General features: G+C 35.5%; 1 protein-coding gene across 7 annotated transcripts in view; it reads right to left on the bottom strand.

Moving 5' to 3' along the window:
* The window catches only part of LOC106869828 (nuclear receptor coactivator 3), a 485,654-nt gene that overhangs the window by 75,293 nt on the left and 384,558 nt on the right, over positions 1–25,803 (bottom strand). For all 7 annotated transcript variants that reach the window (XM_052976409.1, XM_052976410.1, XM_052976406.1 and 4 more), the window contains 6 exons: positions 18,745–18,834; positions 12,303–12,393; positions 7,047–7,124; positions 5,969–6,070; positions 5,178–5,301; positions 2,560–2,666 (listed from right to left, as the gene is read on the bottom strand). In XM_052976409.1, the coding sequence (XP_052832369.1) occupies positions 2,560–2,666; positions 5,178–5,301; positions 5,969–6,070; positions 7,047–7,124; positions 12,303–12,393; positions 18,745–18,834 (592 nt within the window). The remainder of the gene's footprint in view (positions 1–2,559; positions 2,667–5,177; positions 5,302–5,968; positions 6,071–7,046; positions 7,125–12,302; positions 12,394–18,744; positions 18,835–25,803) is intronic.

Raw genomic sequence — 25,803 nt, 5'->3', positions numbered from 1 at the left:
TAAATATTATTATGGGTATTAGACAGTTACCCAGAATAACAAATTACTGGAGTGATCAGGAACCTTTTGGCGATGAATATATTTCCAGTATTATGAACGAGTACGATTCGTGAAGCTGAACCAATATTTACATGTGAGAGACACTAGCAGTACCCCAGAGACAAAAATTATGCAATAGAATTGATTAAGAACCCTTTCTTTAATTATGTTCCAAATATCACATTAATATGTTGATAAATAAAGAAGTTACAGGTGTTTAATGAGACTAGTCTAAATTCATGATTATTTTAGAATTTAATTGAAACTCATGAGGGGTGTATTTTGGTCAGAAATATAGTAACGAAAGGGTTAATCATGAACAATTCTCAATTAAAACAGAGTCATTACAAATGTTAGATTTCACAATCTTGGGAGATCTTTCTTGGCAACCTCAGAATAACATAGCTTCTCTTTAGGGCCAAAAAATATTTGGTCAGTTTCTGACCCTCAACAATTCCCTACTAAGATCATCATCATCATCATCATCATCGTTTAACGTCTGCTTTCCATGCTAGCATGGGCTGGACGATTTGACTGAGGACTGGTGAAACCGGATGGCAACACCAGGCTATGTTAAAGTTACTGCTCACATACCTGGGAGCAATGTTGTTGTTACACATAGATCTTGGGTTACGTCCAAAACAAGGTCTAAATAACAATGGATTCAATCAATAGAACAACCTCTGGCCCATAGGCATACCACTTCCTTTCTATGCCTATTCTATCCCTATCATAATTGCCTCTATTCTTCTGAACTAGCTAGTCGCATACCACCTCTACCCAGGTCTGTCACACTGCATTACATGTGATTCATCTGCACAACTGAGTGTGGAGACATGGTATAACTAAACCAACAAAAAGGCAAATCATACCTAGTCATTTGGCTGATTTGCCCTGGAACTGCTCAAGCAGAGCTGATCTGGGGTCACACAACAACCCAGGCTTACTCATCTCACCCCTCTCATCACCCTTGCTATATTAAATGGCTCATGTTCAGTACCAACCGCTGTATCTAATCCTGTTGATTAGCCCCTCCATTAACTACACATTATAGTGTATGAGTACAGAAGAATTAGTATATGAGTCATATTACAATTTCATATGTTGTAGGGAGTTATCAATGTAACCTTTGAACTACAAAATATGATGTGCTTATTGATTGTGTTGGTTATAATGTGATCTCTATAATATATTACATGATAATGGAGTGGATCTTTGCAGAAATATCTTAATAAAGAATTCTGACACATGCTAAATGTACAGTCTGATTTCTTGTGTTGTTTAATCCCAAAGTAACCTTGATTCTTTGGTGAGATTAATGTGATTGAATATTTGCAAGATGATGATTGCAAAAAAAAAACCATGGGCATAGAGGGAACTTCAGAGAAGTGACATTCTGAGAAGGAAGCACTCAATAGTGGGTAGTATAGGGTTGAATGAATGGAAACAATATGGGTAAATGAATGTGTGAGTGGAAACTGGTCCAGTTCCACATTTAAAAGTGTCTTCAAGAAAAAGAAGATTAAAAAAAAAATTCTTATCAATGGTTTCAATGGTAAGTGTTTAAAACTTTTATCCTAGAACTACAAAACTGATAGCAATAGTGAAATTTTAAAGAAAGAATTAAAATACATCAGAAAAACTTAAAGAACATCTAGAATGCATTGCATTGTAGAAATTTGTAAGTATATATAGATTGTGTGCAAGCTGAAGAGAAAAAAAGGCCTGTAGACACACCATAACTACCTCTGTATGTGAACTAACCCATCTGATGGAGATGCCTCAAGAAAGTGAGTAAAATGACCTCATACAAATATGTTTGAGAATTATAGGGAAGTTTTAAATGGCACAATGAAGGATATAAAAAGATGCAAATGAAATGAACCAGAGAGTGTGATATATGACTGAGAGGTGTGGAAAAGATCTGAACTGAAAATACACACAGGATCAACAGTTTGCATTGAAACTGCTCTATATCAACTGCTGAGAAGAAACTTTGATTTCATCTTTGATTAATTATTGGTGTAGATTGTTATAATTACTGACCCTGAAACATCTTTATATAATACAGCAACAGAAAAAATATAAAATATCCAAGAGAGCTAGTGCAGTTGAATGGTACTTTGGAATACATTATGCCATATGCCCATGGGCATATGGCATAGTGGTTAAGAGTGCGGGCTACTAACCCCAAGATTCCGAGTTCAATTCCAGGTAGTGACCTTAATAATAATAACAACAACAACAACATAAAAAAAACCCCCCTTAGGAATGAGAACCCAGGTTCAAAATTTCCCCAAGACACCTGATGAAGGCTGGAGGGTATATCAGCCAAAACGTTGTGTCAACAACAAACAAGATGATGACAAATATCCGTCAAATATAAATAATGTACATAATTCCTCATTTCTTAAATATAGAACTGTACTTTGGAATAGTTTAAAAGATTTAAGCACCAACACGACCATAAAATAAAAGGTTTTCATGTTGAATTTGAAACTAGAAAGTGTTATTGCTTACCATCCTGCAAATGTTGCTTTATATTCGGCACATCACTACTGTGACATAGATCTTGCAGTCGACGTCCAACAAGGTCTGAGAATTTATTATGGTTTCCTGAGATTTGACTAAAAAAAGTGAAAAATAACGAATCAAGGAATTTTGTTTTTTATTATAAATTGTTACATAACTTTAAAAAAATTATCTAGATATATAATAGTTACACTTCTCAATCTAGATATATTACACATTTATATGTAGATGTATAAGAAAACAGTAATAATACACTTCTCTATATATATTGTATTACTGTATTGTAACCGACATTAAATGAAATCAATATATTACTTAATAATAAACAATAAAAAGTAGATGCAAGGAAAGAAAGTTGAAATGAAACATTTCTATGTAATTTTGCTATGTTAAATAGACATGGTGTGAAAATTTATGCAAACATTCCCAAAGTATCTCAAAGAAAAACCTAATTATTCATTTTTAATGAAAACAATTGAACAGAAATGACAGAAAAATAGATAAATAGGGTGTTGAAAGTGAAAGTAACAATGTGTAAGGGATGGGGAAGTAACTGGACATTTTCTACTGCATTCTGGCACCTATGCTATCAGAACATCCACCTCCATTACTAATTAGGTCACCTTGGTAACAAATGCTATTGCCTACTTCTTGGGAAACTTCTGAGCATTTGAAAGAATTTTTTTCCAGTGTATTGTTACTGCTAACTCCCCCTGTACATCTGCCAATATATAAAGTTTTTTCCCCCATCAACTGACCTGTTATTCCAAAACAACTTTTGTGCATTCATAGTTTGCAACGAATACCCTATGGAACTCTTATGGTACTAAGCTAGGTAGAGCTACCCTGTCAAGGCTAAATATCTTCCTAATCAGTTGTGCTATAAACCTAGGTAACTTTCAAACATGGTCCATTAATTTATCTCTCTCTGGTGCATCTCCTTTGCCTTTGTAGTTGTTGATGGTGAGGAGGATTTTACTATGCCAGTCATAGGAAATAACACTTCTCTGTACTACATTAATGACTATGCAAGTAGCTGTAACCAACTTATCAGATATTTTAAAGATCTCAGCAACTACTCCTCATGGTCCAGCTGTCTTCCCAGCCATCATATGCTACATTGCATTCTTCACCATACAGCTGTCAACTTCAATGCCTGATCCCTCAGTTGGGGCAACTAAGGTTAGGCTTTCTTTTTCTTATGCATTCTCCTTGTTAAAAAAACCCAAAAAACATCATATAATAGCACATCCATGCCTCTTTCTTTTTTAGTACCAGTAATGGCAAATGCACTGTTATTATTCTGCACATAATTCTCTACAACGATGTCTATTCTCTCTAGAATATTGTTTTGCAATCTGAAACTTCTCACGCCTCTGATCATTACATTGCAGAACATCTGCCGACCTCCTACTTTTGGCTTCTCTTCTAGCTTTTTGATATCATTCTTAGTTCCTCCTTTTCTTTCAGTTATTCCAGACCTATATCTTAGTTTTTATGACTGTTTCGTGTATAATTCTACTTTCTGCCAGTACTATGTACTTTGCACCAGCTGGGTCTGCACTGTAACCTTTAACAGGTGCTTTTAATAGGAAATCCTAGTTATCCTCTGTCTTTTATGTTATATGTATCAACTAGTACTTCTCTTGGTTACAGGACCTTTCAGCTTCAACATCTTCCTTCTCCAGTTTGTCTTCTGCTTCTGACTATGTTTAGCCCTTACTCTAGAGTCACTAATCTCTAGTCATGTTCAGTGGTACATTTTTCACCAAGGAAAAGTTTAGCATTCACAGCTAACTGTCTATCCTATTTCCTGATGAGTGTGAAGTCTCAGGTGTTTGATTAGGAAGAGATCAGGCAGCAGGTTAGTTTCTTGATGCAAAAAGTTAGGTCATTTGTGTCACAGAACTTCAGGAGCCTTCAACATTCCATTCTTTTTACCATATTCATAGCCTCATTTAAGGTGGATAAACTATCATATGTCTATTAAGGTCACCAGCCATAATAATGAGATTTCTGTCATTTGTTGTCTGTATGTAAGCTTCATAAAATCGATTGTTCTGTTCATCTGTCAGTTGTGGTGCACATGCAGAAGGACTGTCTATGACAAGTCTAAGTTTAATTATGTTGCTGGACACTGAGTACTTCAATTACTTTATTCATTTGTCTGCTAGCAACACAATTCTTGTACACACACTGTTGTTGTTGCCCTCCCAGAAGAATTTGCACCTTTTCCCCACTACATTATAGGAGCATGACTATAATACATTGTTCTCTTAAGTTGACATTTCCTGGAAGAACTGAACTTAGTATTGAAAACTTATGAAACAATCATTAATTTTATAGTGCTACTGCTTACAATGATAAGATATCCCATCAATTGGCATTTCCAGGAAGTTGGGAATTACATATGGTGACCATTAACACACTGCAGTGGTGCTGATAGACTACAAACTATTCAGACTGACATTCTGTTAACGTGGTTTTCTCTATTTCAGTAGTAAAAATAATGAGAACAATTCTAATAGGTGATAGTTGTCGGTCAATAAAGTGTGCCTTCTCCAATAACAGATCTATATATAAAAAAGGAAAAATTTTTTCCATACCTTGCATCACAGGCAATAATTTTTCCATTTAAATCCTGTTTTGTAGTAAATTTTTTCATGGCTGTACTCATCTTATCATGCGTTTTATCCCGCCTAGCTATACAAAGTAAGCAAGACTGCCGCTCTATAAAAAAAGAAGAACACCTTTAAGATGGGAATAAACAAAGGAATTGAAGAATGAACACACTGAAAAACAATACCATGAAAATGATTACATTTTAAACCCAGTCTCTTATCTATGCTGTGCTTGTGTTCTTTGACAAGAAACAAGAACTATTCTGGTTTCAATTCTCAATTACTATTCTGGGAAAGACCAGTTTACTAGCAGAGTACTGACTATACTGTAGTTCATTTAGTAACTTACTAATTAATTAAAATATGGTCCTGTCCAAAGGCAGAACTAGACAAACAGTAGTGGTTGTTCTTCTCAACTATAAAATTAGACTCACATCAGACATCTGGTAATGGTTATGTAGTCATTGTTTGTGTAATATCTCATCCATGCTGAGATTGTCCATTTAATGGAGAGTTCTACTCAATGCTGAGTGACAAGCAATATGAAATGAGTCATCACGGCCACTTTTAAAACAACTGTCAAAGAGATGTTCAACAATGTCAATCTCTAGTTTCTCGAGGGTGAAACAAACAAAGTAAAAGCCTCAAGTAAATACTTGTCCCTTTTTGCGTTAAGTTATACTGTCATTTGTAAAAGAAGCTTAGAGAACAGGAAAATTTTGGCTATTACATATTTCGTACAATTTTGTAAATTACGTATCACATATGAAGCTTACCTGAATCCTCTTGAGAATCTGAAAACTTTTCCCCAATGCAGGGTTGAACTGCAGTGGATATCTGCATATGTTCCACTTGGGCATCATCACTACTGTCTTCACCTGTAACAATAAATCCCAATCAAGTATAATTAACAGCTGATGAAAATTGAACACTGCAAGAAGATGATAAAACTAAATACTGTTTGGCTCTTCTAACCCAGCTATCATTTCTGCCAAACCACCACATGTAACACTAAAATGATTTTATATAGGCATAAGGAAATAAATTTGTAGAGCTAAGTAAAATTGAAAGAAGTATCCTAGTATATGCCTGGTACTATTTTAGTAACCCAAAAGCAAAGAATGGTAATGCTTTCATTGGATTGGAACTTACTATATCATTTTTGTAATTTCACTACCCAAAACACCATTTCTGCTATTCCACCATCTAACAACAAATTTAGTAAGCCTAACTTTACAATTATTAGTTTTAATTATGAAGAGATTAGAAGTGGTTTGTTTAACTCTTAAAATAACTTTCTGAAATGAACAGCTCAATGTACATAATAGCAAATTTCTCTATTTCTGAAAGCTAACGGAGAAATGAGGGTTTGTTAGAAGCCCCTCTGATGCTGATGCAACACTAAATGTACTCCAATAGACCTTTACTATTAGGAAGGGCATCAAGCAATAAAACCTCATATCCTCTATACAATATCTGGCAGGAATAGGAGGTAGGTGGCATGGTTCCTATGGAAATAGATGAAATTAGAGATACAAACATGGAAAAATATTAAATGAATAGCTGAATGATAGCAATAAATCATCAGACAAAATGAAATGAAATATTTTTTGTGCATTCACATAGAAAACTAACACACATTGTTTCAAGATGGTACTTTATGACACATACACGCACACGAGAGAGAGAGAGAGAGAGAGAGAGAGAGAGAGAGGAGAGAGAGAAAGAGAGAGAGAGAGAGAGAAAGAGAGAGAGAGAAAGAGAGAGAGAGAGAGAGGAAAGAGAGAGAGAGGAGAGAGAGAGAGGAGAGAGAGAGAGGAGAGAAAGAGAGAGATATATATATACTAGTTTTACCTGAAGGCTTGATCAGCATCCGACAGAAAAAAGTCTTCCCTTTCGCAGCAGAGTTGTCTGATGGCCAAGCACTGGAGCCTGTAACAACAATAGCAAAGGAACACTTCACGATAATGGTGATGTTGAGACTCATTCAGTTTCAATAAATGAAATGACTCAGCAGAAGAGCAAAAGAAACAAAATGAACACTGAATATCATTTCACTTAGTATACAGGAGGTATATAACTGGTTAAATTATCTTAGTGTATTATTATTATTATTAAAATAGAATATAGCAGAATGGATAAGATACTGAACTAGAACTTCAGAGGTAAAGGGTTTAAAAAAATCATTAAAGGCTTTTTGTGGTGCTCAGCTATCTGAAAAAGATGCCAGATTTGTTGAGGAAGAAGATCCAAGGAAATTGGAGACGGAGCTTTCTGGCAAGAAAGAATGCTCTCTAAATTGTCAGTATTTGCTTTTCCTTGTGGTACATGAGTTTATATTATACGAATTTCATTTTCAAGAAAAAAAAAAACTAGAGCATAAAATACATATTATCCTTAGACTATTCTTATAAAACTGGTACTTTTTTATGAAAGCTCATCAACACAGAAGTTAAAAACCAATCCCAGTAATATTAGAACTTAAAAAAAAAAACAAAAAAAAACACAAGATGTTAAACTTAACGTGATTTATCACAATTTTTCCTCACTTCTATCATCTGCAAAAGGAATGTAATGGAAATAATAATAATAATAACAATAATAATAATAATAATAATAATAATAACAACCCTTGCCACATCTGAGTATATCCACAGGCATGATTGCGTTGGCAGCTACATCCACTGGGTAATATATAGACACTTCAATGTGAACACTTAATAAGTGATACAAGAAGGTATTGAACACAGTACAAGACAATAACCTGGTAGCAACAACCTGGGATATACCCATCCAAACTGACAAAGTGATCAAGGCAAACTGTCCAGACATAATAATACCAAAAAAACAAACACATGAACACTGGTAGACATCACAATCCCTTCTGATGAAAATGTTGCCCAGAAGGAGGTCGAGAAACTGTAAAAATACAAGGATCTTGAAATTAAAATATTCAAGATGGTGAGTAGGAGGGTGCAAATGGTACTACTAGCAATTAGAGCATTAGGTATAATTAGAAATATAGAAAAGGAAACATAGAAGCCATAGCAGGGTTCACAACACTACACACTGCCTAAAAAATAGCTTTGCTAGGAATAGCCCACATCTTGTGCAAGACACTATCAATTCAATAGAATAGCTGAAATAGAACAATCTTCACATACAATACACACCCTATACAACAAGACAACTCGCACTACATAGATGAGGATGTGCTGAAAAGTCCATAGGCTGACAATGAGGAAGCGATGCTAGAGCTGTGAAATCTTGATGCATTAATTTCAACTCTTCTTCTTCTTATCAATTGTATTGTTTCTTTCCAGGTAAACTGATAGGTCACTGTTCAAAAGTAACTAGTAGCAACTTCTCTTGAAAATGGACAAAATTTGGCATTGCAGTGTAATCAAGCACTTTCAGAAAGTGTTTAGCTCCCAAAGACATTCATGCTTACATAGTTGCTACATTAGAGGATGACACTCCAACTTTATCAGCAGTGCAAACGTGGGCAGCTGAATTTAAGAGTCCTGAAGATGACCCAAGGTCTGGATGTCATGCAACAGCCACCATCAAAGAAAACATTGATCATGTTCAGCACATGCTGATGGATGACAGATGATTGACTATAAATCAAATAGCCCATGCTATCAGCATATCTCATGAGAGAGTTGAGAATAATCTGCACAATGAACTTGGTATGATGAAGGTTTCTGCTTGGTGGGTGCCAAGTGTTCTGATATTTGATCAAAAACATATCAGGCTGATCACATCATGGGAAAATCTGACATTCTTTGAGACAGATCCAGCTGATTTCCTTGAATGTTTCCTAAACCAGGATGAGTGTTGGTTTCATTACTTTGAGCCGGAGACAGAGAAATTCCATGCAATGGAAACATTTCTCCTCACTTGCTCTAGAGAAGGCCAAGGTTGTTTCCTCTGTAGAGAAGGTGATGGCCTCAGTTTTTTGGGATGCAAAAGGCATTGTGTTTACTATCTTCAAAAGGGCTACACCATCAATGGAGAGTACTATGCTAACTTGCTGAGGCAGTTACAGAAAGCTATCAAGACCAAATGACCAGTAAAACTGATGAAAGGAGTCTTCATCAGGAGAATGCTTCAGCACACGAGTCATTGGTTTCCATGACCGCTGGGCATGACTGTGGATTTGAAATGGTTGATCCTCATTCCTTTTCTCCAGATTTGGCCCCCTCTAACTGTCAGCTGTTCCCCAACAGGAAATAACACTTGGCTGGGAACCAGTATCACAATGTTGATGATATTATGTCTGCTGCCAATGACTTTTTTGACCAACGGGATGAACACTTCTTCATCAATGAGATCCAAGTACTGCAACACTGGAGGAAGATATGTGTGGACTGCAAGAGGGACTATGTTGAAAAGTAAGCCTTATTTGGTCACATTCCACAAGTATTTTGGTCAGCTTTTGAACTTTTCAGCCAGCCCTTGTACAAGATTAATGTCCAATAAAATAATACATCTTGCATTTCACACACTAATATAACAAGGAACTAAACCCCATAACAAAACAAACTGGTGCAGTACACCTACTGTAGGAGTCTATACTTCCCCCACCCCTACAAAATTAAGAACACAACACTGCACACCCTCAAAAACACAAAGGTACTCCTGAAGTGAGTGCAGTAAAAACTCACATGAAACTATCAAAGGAAAACTTTTCATAATAATAATAATAATAATAACAACACATCCTACGCCAAACACTTTCAATACAGTAACCATAAGAGCATCACAGCAAACCACAGCACATACCCAAGGCACACAGAGCTGCGCTCGGTAGTGAAGTGAAAGCACGTTATAAAAATAAAACTACTGAACAATAATAATAATAATTCTTTTAAACATGGGCACAAGTCCTGAAATTTTGGTTGAGAAGTTAGTGAATGAAATCAACCATAGCACTTTACACAAGAACCACTGTGAAGTTAGGTTGCTGGATTACCAACAATAAACTGATCAATTCAAATAGTGCTATGATATTCAGTTTATCATGTCCTGGAAGGTACAAAATTATCAAGGTGCTGGACCCTCATTGACTACGAGTGGCATCAGTTCAAATTTCTCTACAGTCACTGTTTAGTGCTTTTTAGGCAAGGTAGATAATTGTTTGCTTCAGCCTGCTTACTTAATAATGTCAATCCCATTTCACAGCTATCAACACTGAAAATGTAATAGTCAGTGAACTCCAACTGAACTTTGCTAGTAATGAGAAAAAAAGATGTAAAAGTGCACTACATTTTAAACAAATTACATTATTAAATCACTAAAAGCAATAGTTATGAGCAGAGATAGACAATTTTACTGGTTTACGGTCTTACATTAAACAACAAAGGCACCTGAAATATTTTTAACATCAACATTAGCTAAGCCAGGATTCAGTGTTTCTATAAACTATTCAAAATCTAATTACACCATTGTAGACTAAAGAGAATAACCTTTGGATCATAAGCACCAGTTAATATTTTAAGTGTTATTGTTATATCTCCTCACCAACTTTCTACTGCTGCTCTAAGTCTTCTACTGCAGTTAGGATGCCAACAATGCTAAAGGAATGGTTGGTGCAAGGAAGAATATGTCACAATAAATCACAAGAATATGTTTCCACACAAGGCTCTTAAAACGAATATTTAATAGACGACAAGTAAATCGTCTCAATGGGTATGAAGCCTGTCTGTTGCAGACAGTGTTCTTCCACAAGTAATAATGCAGTAATAAATAAAATGCAGAACCAAGTTGGACTCATGAATTATGAACTGATCATTAAATATTTTACTTCTGTTCAGGGCAGCAGAGCAGAGGGGGTAAAATTATCAACTTGTGTGTGATAGATAGATAGAGAGATAGATAGATAGATAGATAGAGAGATAGATAGATACAGACAGACAGATAGATATGAGAGAAATACAAACTGTATAAATCACTTCAACTAAAGAAGAAAAAATGAAGAGAGGAACAGGAGATAGATGAGGTACATGACTGACAGGAAGGAGAAGAGCAAATAATTAGACAGTGAAGAGAGAAGTGTCAAACACCTATATTTTATTTCACATTTTGTGAGTAATAAGCATTGCTGGTTATAAACTTCTAACTGGCCAATCACTGGTTCACTACCTTTATAATGGTTGAATGTGACAACAGACTGTCTGTGCAGGTCAAAGGAAACAAACAATAGTAAGGGATTCCATTCAGAAATACTGATTTAATGGCTTCTATGTTGATGTTCATTGCTGAAAGACATGCACATACACACATACATGAGCTTTTTGAACAGCTCCCATCCACCAGATTTCACATGCAAGATATTGGCCAACCTGAAGTCATGTTAGAAAACTTTTGTCCCAAATACTATACAGTGAGATCAAACTCAGAACTACATAGTTGCAAAGCAAACTTCTAAACCAAAGTGCCTTATCTTACAAGAACTCATTATGACCTTTATACTCAATATTATTGCAAAATAGGTCTCTAGAACATATCTTCTAGCAAGGTAGTAAGGTAAGGGGATTAAAAAAAAAACGACTGAAATCACTGAACAAAAGGTTTCTCTATGTTAATGCACATTCTAATAGAATCAAGGGCAAAAAGAAATGATAAAACAAAGCAGCATATTTCATTGATGACTTCTCTATATGGCAGAAATATTGAAAAGTTTTGATAGAGAGGGGAGAGAGAGAGAAAGAGAGAGCACTTTAAAACTAACACAACCAGCTCAAACCAATATCCTTAATGAGGTCAATTTCTCAAGAATGTTTAAATCCTGATGCAGAAAATCAGCTTAAAGATTGAAAAAGTTGCTCTGCTTCAACTAATTACTCAACTGACTAACAACCAGGAATCTAGTTTTTGGATAGAAATGCAATTTCCAGGAAACAAATTCCATTTATGGGATTCCAATGCTATTATGACTAGAACTTGTGGATTATAAATGACACAGCAAAATTAAATGGTGAACTACAAAATGTTTGTAGAAGAGGGATGGAGAGAGTAAGTGGAATATATTTCTGTAAAAGAAAATGTGTTCACATCAAATGATAGGTTTAAAAAAAAAAAAAGAAGTTTTTAACATTATCTTACCGCCATAGGACATAGGAAGTAGTTTGCCGCTAAATTGGGCATGGTCACCAACGTGGATAATGTTGTAGATACTTTTCCCAATCAGTTCCTCCTAGAAAAGAAAGATACAACAGCAACAATAAACAATAAATAAATGAAATGTCATGTTACACATGCAACAAACTAATTGGTGTTGTTATCTCTTCAGTGATTACTAAATGTTTTGTTCACCACAGAACACTACAGAAATTCACATCCTATATTTTCTATTGGCATCACCGGAGTTTGTGTAATTAGTCATTAAAATATCGATTTAGGTACAGAAAAAGTGGTTTACAAAGCATTCCTTCATACCAATAAATATATCAGCGTTTCATTTGGTAAAACTTCTAATTTGTTTAATTAGCCTCTTTTTTGAAAGAATTATTCTGTGAAGCATTCCAAGTCAAATACAATACATATAAGACATGATGCACCAGGAAGCAAATGTGCATAAGGATATATGTATATATACACGTATTTGATAAATGTATGTATTTGTGTATATAGTTTGGAATAGGTGTAACAGTTTAAATTTTACAAATTATAAAAATAAAATACGACAAAAGATTAGATAAAGAATAAAAGGTTTCTAATCTTTGATCATTATCATCTGCTTTCAGTATTAGCATGGATTTTGACAGGATTCAATAGGTCAGCGGACCACATCTTGTTTGATGAAAACTTCTTCACCAATGGATCACATAGGGGACTATATTGGAAAATAAACCTCATTTGGTCACATTCCATGAGAGTATTTTGGTCAGCCTATGAACCTTTTAACCGACCCTTTACTTTACTCCTGTAAAGTTCATCTACTGCCTTTACAATCCCTGAAATCTTCCAACCAATTATCTCACTTTCTACATTGAAGACATCTGTCTCACACCACCATTCTTTCTATAGTAATTAGATACTAAGAAATTTCAATATACACATCCCTCCTACATTGACACTGCTAATGTACCATTCAAATTGTATGCCACCATCAGCTATCTGTATAAGTTGATATCTCCAAATACCTCCATCCCTGACTGATACTAACAATAAATACCCTTGATCTCTTCCTCATGGCTGATTACTGTAATAGATGTAACACACTGCATATTGAATCCTCTGTTCAAAATACTTAAAGCTTCAGGCATATGCTTATCTACTGGCTGTAAATGTGTTTCACCCCTGATTTATTTGAAGCAGTTAAGCTGGTGATGAACATGACTCCAAGGTATGACCCTTCAAATTCCTCACACAGTGAAGCCTATAATCTCAAAACCCTCAACTGGTTTACCGACAGCTGTTACAGCAGTATGAGCAAAAGAACCTACCAATGCAATTCCTGGATAACCAACATAGTACACCATTGTAATACCTACATGATTACTATTAAAAAGAATAACATAGCAAAGGATGCCTTTTTATAATGCACAACTAGCAAACATTTCTACCTCCAAAATTGTAATAAAGCCTTGTGATCCCTTGCCAAATCTCCAGAATTTCTACTTGTCGTTCCTTAAACAGAACAGCTGATTCAATAACATAATTACTGAAAAAATCTTCTACATTTGTTACTTGCTTTGTCCAACTCTACACTGAAAGTGCACATACACATAAATAAAATGAAATCCAGCTCTCAACTCTCCTTCTCCACACTTCCAGGGCTACCAAGTCTGAAAACTTCTCTGATCATACCAAACGCAACCTATCCCACTGGTGTATCTTTCAGAACTTGTTCTTATTATCACCAAAGTCCTCAATCACCTGCTCTCTCTCTGGTTTATCCAAAGCTTTGTAAGCCCCCTATAGTGTGTCCTGCCTCCCAAAAGGCAACAACTCTTACCAACATCTAGCACATGTTTCCAGTATCTCAGAGAAAACAGAAATCCCTGTCAATGGTGACCCCATTCATCATGCTCAGTGGCCACTGGTACAGCCTCCAGATCCACCAGAGACTTGATCCTCTCTGTCACTCACCAAAACTGCTGATTGTCCCTGGCATAAGAAAATCTTAAGTAGCCTGTCTCTTAGAAATTAAGTTTCCAGAAAGACTGTCCTACTGCAGCACTAGATGAGAGGACTGCTTTTGAATTATATTCTATATGCTCTGATGTACTCTAAGGTTATGTCTCCCTTATTATAATATCCTACTACACAATCCCTTGCAGATGATATACTTCACTCTTTAACCTTCTACAAAGAGAAACACTCAATCACAGCATAAAAAGGAAACAGTCTTCACATTTCAGAGTTAGAAATAATGTAAAACTGTTGGTTTCAATAATTGTTCAATCAACTAAAATACCTGTTCATTGAATTAGTTAGCGGTTGAGAATTCCAGAGGCACACTCAATGTAATCCTGAAGCAGAATCAATGTGATACGGTGTGTAACAAGGCTGTACCATTGAATTACAGGTACCATCATTCTATTGGCTCACCTGCCTGCCCATCCATTCATCCATCCATCAGGCTTCCACACCCAATTTCATTCATAAACCTTGGGTCAATCCATGGCTAGGTTGAAAGACATTTACCCAAAATTTGGGACTGGATCCAGGTCTTTGAGATTGCAAATCAAACACCTCAACTAAAACTATCAATGTCACACCACATGTGTTTTAGTTTTATAATCTCTGCTAAATTATTATTAAGACATAGAAGCATCAGAGACAAAATCTGAAAGAAAACCATTTGAAAGATTGATAATGACCTACTCTCTCTAACACACTACAGACACAACTCTGAGACTGTTAGATTTATCACCAGTACAACAAATTCTCTGTATGTGTGTGTATCTTTTATCTTTTACACATTTCAGGCGTTAGACTGTGGCCATACTGGAGCACTGCCTTAAAGAATTTTTACTTGAATGAATTGATCCCAAAACATATTCTTTTCTTTAAACCTGGTACCTATTCTATCATTCTCTTTTCATGAACTGCTAATTTATAGGGATGTAAACATACCAACAGCAGTTGTCAAGTGGTGGTTTACGACAAACAAAGACACACACACACATTATGGTGGTGGGACCTATTCTTTGTCATAGCAATCACATAAGCGTGTGCACGTATGCGTGTGTTTAATGCCAACTTTGATGCAGCAGATTTAAAAGGAAGTTTTCTCCTACATGCAGATCAACACTATCCGTGTCCAGTAGGAAACAATTTCAGTGCAATTTGACTGCTATTTCAAGTAGTTTATTGATACCCATCTCTTGTCTTGTGTGAATGCATGCAAACAGAGAGCAAAACATTTGATCAAAAGTGCAAATGTCTTCATGAATATAATGTGTAATAATAAAGTTAACATTGAGAAAAATTGTGGAACTGATGTATATTCAATGATTCAATGACTAGTTATACACACTGGTTATATATAAAATTCCAGTATGTTTGCAATCAGCAGTATCTGCCTTGTTCTATCAATTACAGCCTCTCTCCTTTTATAATACCATCTCAGCCTCTTACATCCCACACAAACACTTGTATTTTTGTCTCATCAATGACTTTCTTTTCTCTTCTGTTATTACCATTTAGAGCAGATTAATGGAACAATGGCTGTGCAAATTGAAAAGTTATCAATTTATAGATTTCTGGGAGACTAGATTTGCTGAGAACTTATCTATTTGGGGATTGTCAATTTTAATTCAAGCCCCACCCACATATGCACACTCCTATACAAATAACACCAGCAGTGTAGCTGTGACAGTTACAGAAATATATGAAGTAGACTAGGATACTGTTGCCATAAATTATCAAAAACTTTAAAACATTTAAGTATTGTTATTATGAAGACAGAAATAGTTATTCTTCATGCATAACTCACAGATTTGCACAGTCTTTTAGACATTTCTTTGTTACCAGAACAGAGCTGAATGTAGACAAAGATAGCATCAAACATGTTAATGTCTATATCAAGGACGTCAAACATACAGCTTGCAGGACAGATCCAACTCATAGCAATATTTAGTCCAGTCCACTGGCAGAATTTTACAAAAAAATATTCATGTACATCTTAATTTTGGAATATTCTGTAAAATACAGGGTGTTTTGGCTAAATCTGATAATTTTTTTAATGTTTCCTTTTGCCAAGAACAGCTTGATGTGTTGATGAATAGTCAACAGCATTGGAGAGCATAAGATTAAAGTTAGAACCAAGAAAAAGTTAGACAAAGATAGCATCAAACATGCTAATGTCTATATCAAGGACGTCAAACATACAGCTTGCAGGACAGATCCAGCTCATAGCAATATTTAGTCCAGCCCACTGGCAGAATTTTACAAAAAAAATATTCATGCACATCTTAATTTTGGAATATTCTGTAAAATACAGGGTGTTTTGGCTAAATCTGATAATTTTTTTAATGTTTCCTTTTGCCAAAAACAGCTTGATGTGTTGATGAATAGTCAACAGCATTGGAGAGCATAAGATTAAAGTTGGAGCCAAGAAAAAGTTAGTTGACATGGAGAATGGGAAGCCATCTGAATATTGGAAAAGAGTTAGTTGTATCACGATGATTCATGTCAGGTATCAAAATACCACCATCAGGACTGCTGCTCGATGTTCTGTGAACACTGTAAAAGCTGTAAGAAGTGACATGGACAGTTGCAACAGAAACTATGAAGCCAGTAGAAAGGGACAGAACAGGTGTTCTGGCTGCATCCACAGGCTGGAATTCATCCAACAGCTGCAGGACAAGGTGATGGAAGATCCGAGCAAGGGAAACTGGGCTTTGGTGAGAAAGATGGGTGTTGGAGTCAACACCATAAAGCCGACTCTGAATGAGTACTTTCGCTACCACTTGTACGAAAGGCATAGGGAACAAGTTCTGATAGCCAAAGCTGATGCATCCGGTTGAACTGAGGATGATCTGGTTCTTCTCAGATGAAAAGAACTTCTGCCAGGACCAGTTGCATGAGACATGGTTTGCCTACAATCCATGTGATGTCCCACATATCATGAAAACCAAGTTCCTCCAAACTGTCTTTGGGTGTGTCTTCATTGAGGGTGCTGTTTCGCTGCCCCACATCTTTAAACAATTCAGTGGTTGGCGTTAGGAAGGGCATCCAACTGTAGAAACTCTGCCAAATTTAGATTGGAGCCTGGTGTTGCCATCCGGTTTCACCAGTCCTCAGTCAAGTCGTCCAACCCATGCTAGCATGGAAAGCGGACGTTAAACGATGATGATGATGATGATGATGTGAAACTGCTGGAGACTGTGGTCAAACCCTGGCTGGAGAGGATTGATGTTGGAAGATCATGTGTGTGACAACAGGATTTGGGTCCTTGCCATACCTCCAGAAAGAGTCAGAAGTGGCTTTCAGAGAATTTCTATGATTTCACCAGTCCAAATTTCTGGCCTACTAATTCCCCCAATTATAATCCCATGGATTACTATGTGTGGGGCATGGTCAAGGAAGACACCAACTGCTCTGCCTGCAACATCAAGGCTGAGCTGGGGCTAAGATCAAGTAGGTGTTTGAACATCTTCTCAGGGGTACAGTGAGGAATGCATGCACCAAGTTCTGGAGCCATTTTGAGGCCATGGCAGAATAATTTTCTTTGAGAAAATTATCTCCCAACCATAATTTGTTTGATATTTTTTTATGTTTTAAAAATACTTTTATTTTTGGATGGGATATTGTTTCCTTTTCCTTTTATGCAAACTGTCAAATTTTGCCCAAACACTCAGTCTAACATCTCCAGCATACTCTCAGATTCAGAGCCTGAATGGATTCTAATGATGTAAATGATTAGGAAAGATTTGGCAGCTGAAACAATGTAAGCTTTTTATAAAGTATAAGGGTATCCTCAACAACTGCATGCATTCATTTGGACAATTTCTATTTCTGTTCTTACCCTAAGAATCCTTACTTAATAGGACTGCATGTGGATAAGTTTTCATCACATGCTCTACATATGAACTTTATGAACACTTCATGTTCTTTCCTTTCTTAATTATTAATGAAGTTGTTATATATATTGACCCCCTTTGATCATTACTTTGGCTTGCATTATGAAAAGACTTTTTAGGAGTGATTGTCCCTATCCAGCCTGTGAAATCTAATGTATGTCTCAATTGAGCTCACAAAGCTTTACTCCACTTGGTGTTTGTTACAAAAATCTGAGAAATGCTGTGAGTAAAGTATCAAACTCAACCTCCAAATGTTTGAATTTGCAAGTATTTTACTATTAAATTCCATATAGTTCAGTTCTCTTAGCTGTGAGAAATAACAGAACTTCTAGGAATGTCACCTGCAATGCACAATCTTCTGATATTGTAAAAACATTAATCACACATCAACCAAGTACTAGCTTTTAGAAAAATTCATTTTGAGTTGGTGAGTGTGACTAAAACAATTTCTAAGCAAAAAAAAAAAAAAAAAAAAAAAAAGGGAGATAAAACAAAATTATAGAAATACATACCTGCGTGTATTTGAGGTAAAGAGAGACCTTTTCTGAGACATGTTCTACAATGCCTTGGCAGTTGACAAAGAAGACAAAACCATCAAGAGCCTGAAAATTGGGAGGAAAAAAGAAGGATTTTTAAAGAAAAATGCAGCTCAAAAAAATTACCATTTTACTATTCTAAATATGCAAGTATATCTCACTTCTTTTACTACAAATACAGAATATTGTTCAGCCTTCACACATACATATATTATGTAATAAGTTGCTACCTTGTTCACTAATACAACAATGAAATATTCCATCTCTATGCTTTGAGAAAATATAGCTATGTAACCACATGCACATGCATGCATTGTTACAGCTTACAAATGAAAATGGAAGATAGTCAATACATCGTGTAGTTTGTTCATATACTTATATAAATTGGGGATTTTATCATTATTCAAGTTTTGCACTCTGCAAACTTCCAAGCACCTAATTTAGATAAAAATAAACAGTTACTTTCTTTAAAATGTCAGTCATTCTCATTGGTTACTCCATCTGTAGTGGTCAATTCTTTCTGGTAGTTGGTTGTGTCCTGTTGAGTAGCTGTTTGGCATTTACAATCTTGATGCTACTTTACCACTACTACATCATTTTCAGATGTTGTGTGCACAATTCCAACCAATTTTTCATACCTCATGAGTATGCATACATTTTTGTGATGATATTGCATTTTCTGCAATGCAGAGGGTTTATCCAGTAGTCATTTAAGGGGTACTACTATCTATCAGCTAATATTTATATTTTGCTCCTTTTAAGGTTCACATATGCAGTTGTGGAATGAATGCACATGTTATATGTCTATATCTAATTTTAAATGTTCTGCTTGGTACCCAGATGTAGTTTTTAATCAGTATAGCTTTCTTATAAATCATACTATAGGTTTCTTATGAATTAATTTCTTTTTTTTTTTTTTAAGAATTATCACTTAGATATATTCTTGATCTGTATTAGTTGTGTCCATTTTCAGCTGAAGGTTGTGGATTGCTAGCTATTTAGTTATTTATCTCTCAGATGGTATGTTTTAGTTTCATGTATAGGCAATAGCTAACTTTTATATTATTTCTATAAAATAGCCTATAGTCAGATGGGGAATGTTCAATGCTAGAAACATTTTTGTTACATTTGATGTTAAATCTAAGCTGAATGTTGAGTTGAACTAGATCTTTCCTTTCCTAGTTCTACTGGATTTGTTTCTCTATTTACATTAGGGTTTTTTAAGGTTTCCTTATAGAATGGTGCAGGCTGATTGAATACTGTTTAACTTGAGGAAATTGTGGAGATCCTTCTGCTTTAGTTACTGTGTAAAATTATTATTATTACTATTGAAAATGTGTAGTTGGAATAACTTTTTATATATATACAGTGGTTACTTGATAGATTTTATATAGTGATTGTTACTTTTTATAATTTAACTGGTTTATTTCAAAGTTGAATTCTTTAAAATTCTGAACTTAGCTGCATGAAAAACTAAAAGTATGCCCCCAGGAATATCAGTAATAAAAAACAACTACCAACTCACAACCTTTACCTGAAAGTGAATGCAACTGAAACAAATCAAGAACACACTCGTTGAGTAGTAATTGTTCAAAAAGAAGGAATGTTACATTGTTGCAGCATATTTGGAACTTAAGAAAATAAATTTCACCATAATAAAAGCAGGGTAATTGTTATATCCTTATGGATAAACGAATACACTGCAATAGTGTAATAACAATATAACTGAAACGAACGGCAGTAACCACATGTAACGTAACGTAACAATCTTTTAGGAACCAACAATCCAAACACACTAGCTTGAACTCTAAACTTTGAACTACCAACACATGAAATGTGGAGCGAGCACAATACTACCTCACTTACTCAGACCACTACTATTTATATGTAGTGGTCCAGTCCATTCTTGCCAGGGGGCGTTGTACTCTCACACAACATCTCCCCTTTTGAGATTTCGTGTTCCAAAGGAATAAAGAAATTTTTTATATATATATTTTTAGTATCTCATTCACCTGGGCATTATCTCAAGGCGTTTGGTCTGCTTTCTTTCAGTTTTGTAATATACTCATCACCTACAGCTTTCATTCTTATATCCTGTGCCTTCACTGGTAGTTCTTGGATAACGTTTGTCATAACATTTTTAATTTCACTTTCTGCCTGCAGTGTTGCTATAACAGTCTCTTCTAGTGGTTCCATATGTTTTGGAATTAATCTTGAAAGGCAGTCTGCATGACCATTATTTTTCAATGAAATGTATTGCATTTTGAAATTTAATTTAGTAATATTATATCCCGACATAGCAGGCAGTTCGCAGTACGAGTCAATATCCCTTTCTCAGACCCATAAATCGACAGCAAAGGTTTATGGTCTGTATGCAATAAAAAAACTTCTGCCATGCAGAAACCTGTGAAATTTTAACTGCAAAAATTGTTAGGGCCTCCTTTTTAATTTGACTATATCTCTTCTCTACCGCGAAACATGAAGCACTTGTTTTGTACTTCTGTCTTCATATTTATGAAGTAGAACTACACCTAATCTGTGCTCGGAAGCATCAGAAATTATGTCCATTTCAGGATCATAATGTGCTAACAACAAGTCTGAGATTAGAATTTTTTAAAATTTCTTTAAAAGTGTTCTGGCATTTAGTGGACCAATTCCACTTTACTCCTTTTTTTAATAAGTTGTTCGATGGAGCTCTTAACTTGTGCATATTAGGAATGTAGTTTTGGTAGTAGTTTGCCAGCCCAAGAAATGCTTGTAAAGTTGGAATATTTGTCAGGACAGGCATATTTCTTATTGCATCTGCTCTCAACGGGTCAAGATGTCTAGCACTTTTATCAATTATTTGCCCAATTTTGGGTCAAAAGAATTCGCATTTTTCTTCACTCAGAGTGAACCCGAAAACTTGAATTTTCTTAAATACAGCTTTTATGTGTTCCATAAGCTGTTCAAAAGAATTACTCTTGATCAAAATATTGTCCATTGCAAATTTACTATCAGATAACAGAGCATCCATGATTTGCTGGAATATGCTGGTGCCACTTTTAATCCAAAAGGTAATCATGTGTATCTGTACAATTCTCTGTGTCTATTTATTTTCAAATGCTTTGAGCATTTTTCATTTACTTTTATCTGTAAATAGGCTTCAGACAGATTTAATTTGGAAAAATTTTTTCCACCATTTAACTTTGAAAAGATGTCCTCTGCAGTTGGGAGTGAATGGTGCTATGTTTTTATGCAGTCATTCAATCCTGTAGAGAAATTGGCACACAGCCTAAGCTTATTATTTATTTGTTTTTTTAATACATACCGTGGGTGTCACTCATTTTGAGTAATCCATCTTTTTGCTGACTCCACTCTTTTCGAGTCTGTCCAACACTTCATTTATGGTTTCAGTTGCCGTGAATGGTGCTTTTCTGTTTGCTTTATATACAGGTACAACATTTTCACTTACCTGGAAATAGGCTTCCATCTTTCTACATAGACCTAAATTGTCTGATAACACTTGTGGGAACATTTTCTCCAATTTTTTCAGCTCTTCTGAAGACTTGTTTTTAATGGGACAACCATTTATGTTATTGCAGTAAAGATTTATGGGTAGGTGCCATAAATCAGATAGTTCTAACTAATCTGTGCCAAACAGATTGATTATATTATCCACAACAAATAATTTTGCTTTATCTGTCTCTCCTCGAAATGCGACGTTGATATGATTTGCTCATGAAATGTAATTTATTGCCAGTTACACCACGCACTATTTTTGCTGTTTTACATAATCTCGGTTTCCCAGTTTTTTTCCCAATTACCTGCATTTATAATCGAGATGTCACTACCTGAGTCTAACTGTAATTTGATAATTACATCATTTATTTTTACGAGCACGAATCTTCTTGTTTTTCTGTTGCAATCACTCTCCAGAACTTTTTGTGCTTGAGCCTCGTAGTCTTGTTCTACAAGAACTCATGTATCCAAGCTTCTGACAACTATAGCACTTTGTGTTTTAAATGGACAATCCTTTAAATTGGGGCCTGACACTTTTTTTTTATTGTACTTCTTGGGATGACATATTTGAATTTTTGCAGAGTCTTTATCTTGTATTTTTTCACATTATGTTTAAGATTTACCATAGTCTGATATTCCTCTGCGATGGTCTGTAGAGATAAACTCCAATTCACTTGCTCCATTTGCGAGAAAATCCTAGCCTGAATTTCTCTATCTTTAGGTGCTACAAGTTCTTGCATGAAGATAAGCGATTTGAACATATGCTGGAGTTTGAAATTTTCACACAATACGGTTGACTACCCCAGTGTAGGTGATAAAATCATCCTCCTCATTTTTTGTTAAGTTCCAACACTCCATTCTGGTGTCGAATAATGAACTTCTATTACAAGAATTTTTGAAAGCAGTTCCACAGTTTCTTGGAAACCAATCTCACTTGACATTTCGGGCAGAATAAAGTTACAGTAACATTCATGTTTGGCAGGAGCTACCCTGTGTAATAAAAGCCTTACTTTTTCATCCTCCAACAATGACTTGCACTCATTGTTAAAAATTTCCTGTATCTTCTATAATATACGGGAAACGTAATGTTCTCCTTTGGATTATATGTAAATTTAGAAATTGCATTAGCCATGCCATCTGACATAAATGAGCTTACTGAATTTTCAGATTTCACCAACTGTAACTCAACTGTTGATGTTGTAGTATTTGTTTTTGCAACTCCTGTAGTTGTTCCTGTTGCTTTCCTTGAAGCTATACTTCTGTGGCTAATAGGCTTTCCATGATGCAGAAACTGTCAAATAACTAATGAGAGTTTCAAACGATCCTTGGCGCCAGATGTTATATCCTTATGGATAAATATGCTGCAACAGTGTAATAATACAATTGAAACAAATAGCAGTAACCACATGGAATATAACAACAATCTTTTAGGAACCAACAATCCAAACACGTTAGCTTGAATTGTAAACTTTGAACTATCAACACATGAACTGTGGAACTAGCATGAACTACCTCACTTACTCAGACCACTACTATTTATATGTAGTGGTCCAGTCCATTCTTGCTAGGGGGCATCATACTCTCAAACAACAGTAATGATACACAGTGATATCCCTTATGTAAATGGTCCTGTGAACCGACCACGATTCGTCTTGGAAAAATACAATATCATCATGCCAGATATATCCTTACTCAATAGTTGAAATGAGATCTTGTCCCAATGTAGACATCAAAATCAATTAATATTGAATAATTGGTCAGAAATGCAGACGGAATAAATACTTTTAAATGGTGTACTAGAGCCAAAATATGAGGGTGACACAGATAAGCAAAAATCAGTTACTTCACAGAATACTGCAAACTCCCAAAATGATTGATAAGCAAAAAACAAAATAATAATGAGAATGAAGGCATTAATTGTTTGAATATCTGAATTAGTTGCTTCAATATCTGGTCAGCATGAAACCTAAGTAGAAACCAAATCCTGTATATGTAATACACAGACACACACACATTTAGAAATGAAGTCAAGAGAAAAAGTACTCTATAAGTATTTGAGACTATTGTGTAAAGGTGTTATTTCATTCTGTGCAAAGTTTAATGTACCTTTCAGAGTCATTAAAGCATGTACCAATCAAGTATTAGGTAGATTCTATCAACTGTGCTATAAAAACAAGTGAAACTCTAAATAGCTATAGAGTGAATCATACACAACACACATACAGACCAAACAAAACCAAACAAAATGGGTTGATAAGGTAATAAAAATATCCCGACCATGAAAATTAAAATACAGGTTGGACAAGTTTGAAATAAAATTTATGTAAATCAAAGTATAAACATAAAAAGAAAGCACTATAGTTCAGTTTATATAAATGACTCTAGGTTCAATCCCATTGTGTGGCATCTACTACTGACTTGGTTAATACCTTGTAAACAGAATTTGATGGAAACAGTTCAAAAGTTCATCATATTTACTCAAGTAGTTTAATGCAAGAAAGTTGATACAAAACATCACATGTCAAAATTAGGAAGTGGGTGTGTGTGCATTATACTAGAGTGTAAAAAGAAAAAGGAGAGGATAGGGTATATTGCTTATAATGTAATCCTTAGTGGAAAATAAGGATTACATTATATTCCACTGCACTTGAGTAAATATGGTAGGTTGTGTGTGTGCATGTGGATGTATATATGCATGCATGTCTGCGCTCATAGTCTAAACACTGGTGCGATTTATTAATGTTTGTTTACGTCTTGTAAGTACAAGACGTAAATAGAGTCAATGACTTCAGTACCAGACAAAAATAAGCAATGGATTCTATATGACCAATTAAATCTTTTTAGATAGTTGCAACCCAATGACTGAAACCAGTAAAAGAACACAAGTATGTCCTTGTATGTATGTGTGTGTATGCTGTCATAGTGCTTTGCCGTTTGTGGTGCATCTACCCATCCCTCCCCCACCACCAATACCAGAGGTCTTTCTCTTGAGCACTTCTAATGGCTTGCTATACGGAATGCTTTCCCCCTCCCTTTCCACTCCATCCCTACCTAGTGTCTAATTCCTGTTGAATATAGTGACTATGTAGCAAATAAAATGATGGTGTAGTGTATGCTGGTGTAGTGTATGTAGCGTATGTTTACAAGATCTGCCAAATGCGAGTTTTCTTTTCAGATGCATAATGCTGCTGTCCCCCATCCCAGGGTCTTGCTGGACCACACCTTCCACACCCTCAGAGTTGGCACAGTGAAAGGTAGGTCTGGTGAGATTGTTGAGATGCTTGAATGGAGATGTGTAGATTTGTGCTGCATCCAAGAAGTAAAGTGGAGAGGAAGTTCTGCTACGTTCCTCACAGGCAAAGAACATAAGTATAAGATTTTCTGGGTAGGGAACACTGAAGGGGTTGGAGGTGTGGGCATACTTCTTGCAGAGAAATGGGTTGATAAGGTAATCGAGGTAATCAGAGTCTGCGATAGAATACTTAAGATTAGATTAGTGCTGCATCATGGGTTAGCAACCATTATCTCAGCTTA

This window comes from Octopus bimaculoides, chromosome 24 (assembly GCF_001194135.2).
Source record: "Octopus bimaculoides isolate UCB-OBI-ISO-001 chromosome 24, ASM119413v2, whole genome shotgun sequence".
Classification (NCBI taxonomy): domain Eukaryota; kingdom Metazoa; phylum Mollusca; class Cephalopoda; order Octopoda; family Octopodidae; genus Octopus; species Octopus bimaculoides.
This window is presented reverse-complemented; position numbering and strand designations above follow the sequence as displayed.